This window comes from Falco cherrug, chromosome 9, assembly GCF_023634085.1.
Source record: "Falco cherrug isolate bFalChe1 chromosome 9, bFalChe1.pri, whole genome shotgun sequence".
Lineage (NCBI taxonomy): Eukaryota > Metazoa > Chordata > Aves > Falconiformes > Falconidae > Falco > Falco cherrug.
Genome location: NC_073705.1, coordinates 55,960,533 through 55,969,081, shown reverse-complemented (window position 1 = coordinate 55,969,081; position 8,549 = coordinate 55,960,533). Strand labels below are relative to the sequence as shown.

Sequence of the window (8,549 nt, the reverse complement as noted above, 5' to 3'; positions counted from 1 at the left end):
CAGAAGTTTACGGTATATAAGACTATGTATTAGCCCATAAAGCTGGGAAAAAAGACTAATGGGTGTGAGAGAGCTCACGGGCTTGCAACCGCCTTCTGCTCTGGAATGGGAAGGCAGGCAGCATGCTCAGGCAACATAATCTTTTGCATCAAAAGCGGCATCAAGGCAGTAATTTTTCCAATGAGCTTGACACAGGAGTGCTTGCACTGTAAAGTAATAGCAGGAGACTTAAACCCTTAAAAAAGAAACAAGAGGTACAACAGGACAGGTTGGTTGTAGCGATTACCATTCACATCAAATTGTTGTTCAGGACCAACATACTACCATTACAATTTCTTCGTATTTGCCAAGATAGTTTACTGAAAAGAATCAGATACAATGCCAACCTGAAATCAGATTTTCACTCCTTAAGCTCACTGCCCATAAATATGCAACTGTTACAACTCATGCCGCTGGAACCGGGATTACCACTGGTGATGGGGAATCGCATTGTGAGGAAATGGAACAGGATAAGAAGAGTGAATATTTTATTTTGCTTTGTCTAATAATACTTAACTCCTTTTGATGCGGAAAAAGAAAAAAAATTAATCCAAAATACTGTCCTATCTCTGTGCTGTTAAAAAGATTGTCATAAAGCATTCTCAAGAATGTTTACTGTTATAACAAATTTAATGTAAAACTCTGATTCATTAATCAACATTTTATATGAAATCTCAAAAGCAAAACAGAAATTAATCCAAAATAAAATATTAATATCTTCATTGAGTTACTGTCTTTTCTCAAAGAATATTTCTAAGAAAACAAAATCACGTAAATATATTTAAAGAAAACAAAAAGATGTAAAACTAAAAATTCCAGTTGACATAAAGTACATTGCAGCCACATTGCACAAATAGCCAACCAAGGGAAAGACCTGAAGTCAGTGTGTGACACCACAGTAGAGTAATAGGCCAACTAAAAACAGATTCAACCGTAAGATTGTTCTCAGACCACCCTAAATCTTCATTGTTCAACAATACGGTCATTTTTGGATTACTTTTGGAAAGCAGCAAGTGGAGGATGCATCTGAAAATTTTTATTAAGTCATTTTCACTGTTATCTGTTCAACACTTATTTATTGACTACATTACCAAAGAGGAAAAAACATAGTTTAGAAACAAGCTTTTGGAATAAATTAGAAGTATTTTAAGAAAATTCTAAACAAAGCATATGCATGAAGCAAGATCACCACAATTTGTTCATCTTAACAGTTACAGGTTCATCTTAACTGCTGCCGTGATAAAAGCAGCAATTCAAAAAGATTTCACAGGCGTGATAAGAAGTATGAGGACCTCAGCTCTATTTACTGTTTGGTACATCTCTCAGATGATTTGGAATGAGTGGAGGGGGAAAAGTCTAATTGTGTGTATTTTCTCTGATATTTTAACCCAACAGAAGACCAGTGGCATAATCAGAAACTTGTAAGAATAGAAAATCTTTAGGGGAAGTGTATTTGGGAATCTGTACCGTATTTTGCTGAGTTCCAGAGCTTTTAAAAATTGCTGTTACTTTCAGTCAGAAAACAAGGGGAAACCAGTAATTTTTCCCCCATGAAGTATTTGTTTCAAAGAAAATAATTTTGCTTAAATCCCAAATTCTAGTTTAGATAAACAAGTCCCGCAGATTGCCCAATTTTATTTTAGATTTCAGATCATTTTAAAAATACTATATTAAATAATATAGAACAATTGAGCAAATAGCATGTGTAACCTCTTCCTGCAGCTCTTTCATGACTAATGAAAGCATTAGGCTGAATAGATTGACATAGGGTACAGAGCTGTGCCATTAGTAAGACTAAAATAAGTAATTCCACAAACAAATCTATTTTCTAATGGTATATTCTTTTGCCTTTTAAGTTTCCTAGTACCACACAAGATGGGCATTCTGTTTGATCTGAGCATTTCTGCTGTATCAAAGACAGGCTTCCATTTGTGGAAAAGATGGTATTTTTTGCAATAAACCCCCCCACACGCTGTTATAGTCTGATTAACTCTTGGTTTATTACTATTTCTTGTCCATATTGTTGGTCCCATTGCCTGACCCATTTTCAACAAACGGAGCTACTTTTTTGCGGCTGAGCAATTCGGCACAAGGTACTGCAGCCTGAATGCCATTTGGGTCAAGGCAGTAGGGGAGGGGGGTTAAAGCACTCCCTACTCGGCGGGCCAAGCTCGATGACATGATTACACTTCAGGAATGACTCGCTCTACTTCAGCTGTAGGACAGATGTAACTTCTGGAAATAAATGTCTTCCTCTGTAGCCTATGTCAACTACAGCTATGTCGCATAATTTAAAACCTCATTCTTTAATAAGGTTCACAAGACCTTTTCAAGGTTCATTTGGAAGGTAAAAACAAGGATTGCTGTTAAAAATGTATAGGCCCATTGAGACGCAGGAGAACTAAATCTCCCTAACATTAGGCTATATTTCTGGGCATCCCATATGGAGTATTTGGCAGCACGGTCCCAGGGAAACCCGGGGTTTCAATGACTCCAGATTGAACAACAGGCCGTGGGCCAAATTAATCTGGCAAGCCTCCCGTAGTGCCCAGTTGATCTACTGCTGGCCTCAAGTTGCAAAGAACTCGATTGCAGGGGCGACATCCAAACTGGGATGAAAGAAAACCTGAAGACACAGCATGATGCAGTGGTGTGGGCAGCCGCTCCCCAGTGCCACTCAGGTTTGCCAGCCCTGCCTGAATAAGCCAGTTTACAAAATTGTCTTGGCTTTACGTTTGCTAATTACTATATTGTAGTGCCCTGCTGAAGTAGTGAAATGCATATTCCTTACAGGCCAAGGTTTTATTCTGTTATATTCCAGCTGGGAATTCCCTGTAAAATATTGATGTATTTTAACGTAATTCTCATTCTAGCCAGTCCCTGAACCTTGACTTTATGTGTGGCAAAAAAGTTACTGGTGCTTCATACTACTTTCCTGAGCCATGCTTAGATAGACATAACAGTAAAGAGACTATGTCATTCCAGTTTGAAGAAATTAAAGTAGCTGGAAGTTGCTAAGAATTCAGGATATATATAAGCTATGTTTTGAGATACAGAAATAGTATTTATTACAGTGTAAAATAAAATCTAATACCTTTAGAATATGCCTAAGCAACATCTCTTCTTGTTTTATCTGGTTACATTATTTATTTACTGTGATAAATCATCAGCTATACTTTTGGGAATTTAGCCTGTCCTTTGCTACAGAAGACCTCTTATCATGCACTGATTTGGTGTCTTATTTATATAAAGTGATTAAGAATAGCATGGATTCTTGCAAAAACAGCTTTGTGGGCCTCTGAACTGGTGAGATTTACTAGACTATACAAACTAAGACTGATCTTAGAAAAAAACTCTCATTTAAAGGAAATGGTTGCATTAAAAGTAAAATTAAAATTTATATTAAAAGATTACTTTTAGTGATAAAATTATTTGGAGTATTTTTTTTCCCCAGGGGGCCTTGACTGTGACTGATGATGATGTGACCAACACATAAGGTTCTCTCCCTCCTTAAAAAATCATTCTAAAGCAAGGCAGAATTGTTTGCTGTGTAGAAGGAGACATCCAAGATATCCAACCTGCTTTCACTGAAGCAAAGATGAGATCCAGTACATGGGTGCAACCACATATTCACACCATTCTTGTTGGTTCGTAGGTGTATTTTTTGTCCACTTTTATTCTAGGGGGTTTGGGAAGCCTTGAACATGAAGAGAAAAAAAAGCTTGGATGTGCTAAGTATGTGTGATATGATGATAAAAATGTGACAGATTAATTAAGATAAGCATAGAAGACTCATAATAATTAGAGGGTAGAGGCCAGGAAGAGGGTACTCACCATGGTGGGAATGCGTAATAATAGTTCTGAAAAAAAACTTTTTGTGATAAGAAAAAATGTGGTCCAGCATTGTATTTTGGCTTTTGGATCCAAGACACAAGGTAACACAAAAAACACTTTGATCTGGAAGAATGTATAGATTTGGGAGGTGAAGAGATTGTGTAGTACAAACACTGCAAAACAAAGAGCAAATATTCTGAAACAAGACAGGAATTCACTTTAAGACATATCAGGTCTTAGCATAATAGCAGTGGGAAAAGGCTATGACAGGTCACTAGTTTTCTTGATTAAATGTCAGTAAGAGTTGTACACACAGGATAAAACAAAATGAGGGGGGAATTTAACAGGGAATCAAATACAGCAAACATGGAAATACTGACATTTTCGTCTAGGAAAATGGTAAAATTAAGGTCCCCATTGAAGACCTAAAGGTATCAGTTAGCTTTGGACCAGGGATGTAAAAAGGAATGAACATGTCTGTAAATGCAGTTCCCACAGTCACGACTCTTTCTCTCACAGCACTCAACAAGGTGTGGAAGAAACAGGTTGGAAGGTGTGACAGGCTTGTGACTGCTAAATCTATTTACTAAGGGTAAACACGAACACAAGGAAGCAGGGTTTTTACTGTGAGGGTGGCCAAACTCTGGAGCAGGCTGCCAGACAGGCTGTGGAGTCTCGATCCATGGAGATACTCAAAACCCCATGGGACAACCTGCTGTAGGCACCCTGCTTGAGCAGGGGCTTGGACAAGAGCATCTCAAGAGGTCCTTCCAACCCCAATGATTCTATGACATTATTCTACTTGTAAATTATCTGGTACTCCACAGAATGACGGAGCTGACAGCAGGGAAAGCACACAGAAACATGTAGCAAATGAGCTTAATGGAGGAAAGGGGAAAAATGACCAAATGGAAAGAATAAGAAGACTTGTGAGTGCTCACTTTCTCAGGATACAAGAACATTAGATCCAAGAACAGCATTTTGGGGTGGTACAAAGTAATTTCTCTGCAAAAAAAAGGGCAAACTACTCCAGATAAAAGTCAGAAGAGTCCCAACAGGCAAAGGTCTATGAATTTAGCACGTGCAAATATAGCTGATTGCGGGTGGCAACAAGCTACCTCTGACAACCAAAGTAAGTATCAGTTCCTTTGCTGTAGGGTTTGTTCGTTTTCTTTTTTTTTTCTTTTTTTTTTTTTTTTTGTCAGGTGTCATCTGCAGAAGACAAGGTGCATCCCTAACTGAAAACATAAAACAGTGCATTTGGAGGTGTAATCATGTAAACATCAGTATGTCTTTTATTTTTAGCTTCTTAGCTCCCACGATGTCTTGAAAAAGTTTGTAAATTGTATATCCTCTACCCTTGTTACTGAGCTCTTAGAATCTGGTGATAGTAGCATTTGCATTTTTACTTCAGGCCATGCACTCTTCACAGCATAAGCAATTAATCACTTCACAAAATCACCCTTTTGGATTTACATAACTATTCTTTGCAAGTTCCTGAAGTGATCTTTCATACTCTTTTATCATACTCTTTACAAAGCTAATCTTTTTCTTCTTTGGGAAAATATCCACGGATGGACAGAGCTGACATTCATTCTGTTCACATAGGTACCACATAACTCCACAGTTTTTCTGTTGGATGAGGCTTTTCTGATGCAACTGCCACTTGTGTAGCTTGCACCTGCAGAAAAGGAATCCCTGCCGTATGTTGACACATTTAGATGAATGTGTCACAAAATGCATGGGTTTTGTAGTGCACCCTATTGTTCTAAACGTGAATATAAATGGGAAGCCAGTCCAAAATGCTAGCTATACTTGCAAGACACATAAATAGGCTCTGGGGGTGGAATTGGAAGGTGGCTTTGAAATAATTAAATAAATCTGATTTGATGTGAATGGATTTGGGTTTGGTTCAAACTATGAAATGACTTATGCTTCAGATGTTCTGCAAACTGGATTACCCAGATTTAGGGTTATTTTTCTTTCAGGCTTGTCAAATGCTAAATTAAAAAAAAAAAAATCTGTGGATTTTTTTTTTTTTTTGTGATACACCCTCAGGCTCAAAGAATGTGACAGAGCATATACTGTAAGTACAACTGGATGCCTGGTGGAGAATAAGCTCTAGAAGGAGTGAACACCAGGGATAGCTTGACAATACATGTTCTCTCCTGCAAAACAGCTTTATTTAGCAGAGCAGAAAAGACAAGCAGTACATTACACCCTTCAGGCTGACAATATCGTTCCGTGCTAGCCTCAAGAGCTAGCAAAAGTAAACCAAAGGACTCCAGTTTTCTCTCTGACACACAGCACTAGTGAGTGATGGGCACTGTCGACTTCTGTTCAGTCACACCTCCCTTGCATTTTGTTCTCCCCCTTTTGGTAGGAGATAGAGGGTGCAGAAGACACCTTTGCTTCATTATAGGGAGTCATTTTCTAGAAAAGAATCTTCTGTTGATCATTTTCAGAATGAATCTGAAACGAGTCAAAGCCTGCTCTGTATTGCCATGCGGTTTGCATGGCCAGCTCTCAGGTCCCAGCCAGCGCTGATGGCTTTGATCTGCTGCTGTCAGGAGTGGGAATTTGTGGATGATCCCTGGAAGCTTCTGAATGATTCTGTTTGGCAACTGGCTATTTCTAATACTGAAACTCTGATACTTTCCTGTGACTGAATCTGAAGTCATGATGGGCTGCTCATTCCCTGTCATCCCAGTGGAAAGGGGCAACTTGTCCTAGGCAGTAATAGAACAACCCACAGCAGCCAGGGCAGGAGGACGCCAGGGCAGTGCAAGTCCCTGTAACGGGCAATCTCTGACCTGAAGGGTGTGTGTAGGCTGCGGTACTTGATTTTAGGTCCCCAAATCTAAAAGTCATCATCATTATTCTCAGTGCTGCTCAAATTTGCCACTACTGCTGAATACAGAGTTCTTTGCCGCACCACCAGACGGAATGTAAATGTTTCTTTTAGAAAAGCACAACTTGGCAAAAAAAGTAGGAGCCAGACCAAGGCGCTCAGGCGGGTTCTGTGCTCAGTCCTTCCACCCCCGGCACAGCCGGGTGCATTTGGGAAGTGACCTCCTTATTCCCTGGCTTTCGGAACGCACACGATGCCGGGCACATGGCATTTTCCAGTTGTAACCTCCTCGTGGCTTCTGATCTTTCTTGGGACTCTAAAGGTGGTTTCGCTTCTTGGGAACGCTCTGATTACAAATTCAGCTCAAACGCAACAGCCAAGGTCACGCTGTTACCGGGACGAAGTGACTGCTGTTAACAGAAGGGTTAATGTCAGACTGCACAGACAAAACCAGGTCAGACAGTGTTTTTTCTACCTGAGCCCGGGCCAGCCCTCCCAGCCTTCCCTCGGAAGCACCTTGGGGTTCCCCCCTCCCACCTACTCTGCCACCTTCGGGGTCCCCCCGCCCGCCCCCACCCCGCCGTGCCCCGCTCGCCCGGCGGGGCCGTGCGTTCCGCAGCCGGCGGGCAGGCAGCGGGCCGGCAGCCGCAAACGCACCGCTTGCGGTAACGTTCTCTCGTTGCCTTTCGTGCCGCCAGCACCCGAAGAAGTTCGGAGTGAGCGAGCAAACCCCCCTGCCCGCCGCGGAGTCCCAGGGAGCGCCTCGCCCCTTGCTGACGGGTCACCCCGTTCATGTCGCCGCTGTGCGCCCCCGCCGCCGGGTGCCCGAGCGCCCTCCCGCCGCGGTGCTGAGCCGACTCCAGCTGCCGGAGGCGCGCCGGGGGCGGCCCGCGCTGCCGCGCACCCGGCCCCGCCTGGGGCGGCCTCTGGGCCCGGCCGCGCCGCGCCGGCCCCGGCCCCGGCCCCGGCCCCGCCCCGCCCCGCCGCGGGCGGCAGCGCCCGGAGCAGCCGCGGGGCCGGCAGGCGGAGGATTCCGCCCGGCCCGCGGGGGTGCGGAGCAGCGCGGGGGACCCGGCCGCTGCCATGGCCGCGCTGCCGCTACCCGCCCGGGGGCGGCGGGGGGGGGCGCTGCGCGCGTACGAGCCGGAGCCCGGGGAGCCGGAGCGCGTGAGTTCCGCCGCGCGCGGGGGTGGCGGGAACCGGCGGCTCGGCCTCCTCCTCAGGGCGGCGGGGAGCGCCGCGGGAACCGCCCACAGCCGGCCGGAGTGCACGGCACGGCACGGCACGGCACGACCTAGCGGGGCGGCTCCCGGCGCTCAGCCCCGCCGCGGCCTTACCGGGCTCGGCAGGTCCCGGGCCAGCCCTCCGCCTGGCGGGGAGCCCGCCGGCCCTGAGGCGGCCCCGGGGCGGGCAGGGGGCCCCGGGGCGGGGAGGGGGCCGTGAGGCGGCCGGTGCCCCCTGGCGACGGCGCGGCGGCAGTGCCGGCCCGCAGCGGGGCCGGGGCCGGGGCCGGGGCCGGGCCGGGGGGGGCGGGGCCCGCGGGCCTCCCTGGCAGCGGAGCTGCGTGCGGGGCTGCGTGCGGGGCAGGGGCCTGCCCGCACACCCTCGTAATTCTTGTGTGGGGTTTCCCTAAACAGCTTTTTCTTTTTTTCCCCTTCTATTTTCTTTTTTTCCCTCTTCTTTTGTTTTCCTCTCCTTTCTTCCTCTTTCCTTTTTTTTCACTTTCCTTTTTTTTCACTTTCCTTTTTTTCCCTCTTCCCCCCGCCCCCCCCCCCCCTTTCTTTTTTTCTCCTCACTTCTTTTTTCTATTTTTTGGGCTGATACC

General features: G+C 45.2%; 1 protein-coding gene across 2 annotated transcripts; it reads right to left on the bottom strand.

Annotated features, from left to right (window-relative positions):
- Window positions 1-6,032: 6,032 nt before the first annotated feature.
- Window positions 6,033-8,214, bottom strand: LOC129736804 (serine/threonine-protein phosphatase 1 regulatory subunit 10-like). 2 transcript variants are annotated; one of them, XR_008733883.1, is made up of 2 exons: window positions 8,062-8,214; window positions 6,033-7,134 (listed from the first exon to the last, which is right to left on the bottom strand). XR_008733883.1 is itself a non-coding variant. In XM_055720720.1 (2 exons), the coding sequence occupies exons 1-2, from the start codon at window positions 7,807-7,809 to the stop codon at window positions 7,107-7,109; spliced, it is 456 nt and encodes a 151-aa protein (XP_055576695.1). In that variant the 5' UTR covers window position 7,810; the 3' UTR covers window positions 6,033-7,106. The 2 variants fall into 2 exon arrangements, 1 of the variants encoding a protein (XP_055576695.1); XM_055720720.1 differs by lacking the exon at window positions 8,062-8,214 and adding an exon at window positions 7,382-7,810.
- Window positions 8,215-8,549: the final 335 nt, after the last annotated feature.

Coding starts and splice junctions, on each gene's coding strand:
- LOC129736804 (XM_055720720.1), bottom strand. CDS start 7,809: ATGGCAGCGGCCGGGTCCCCCGCGCTGCTCCGCACCCCCGCGGGCCGG. Junction 7,135..7,381: donor AGAGAACGTTACCGCAAGCG/GTGCGTTTGCGG, acceptor TTCTGTTAACAG/CAGTCACTTCGTCCCGGTAA.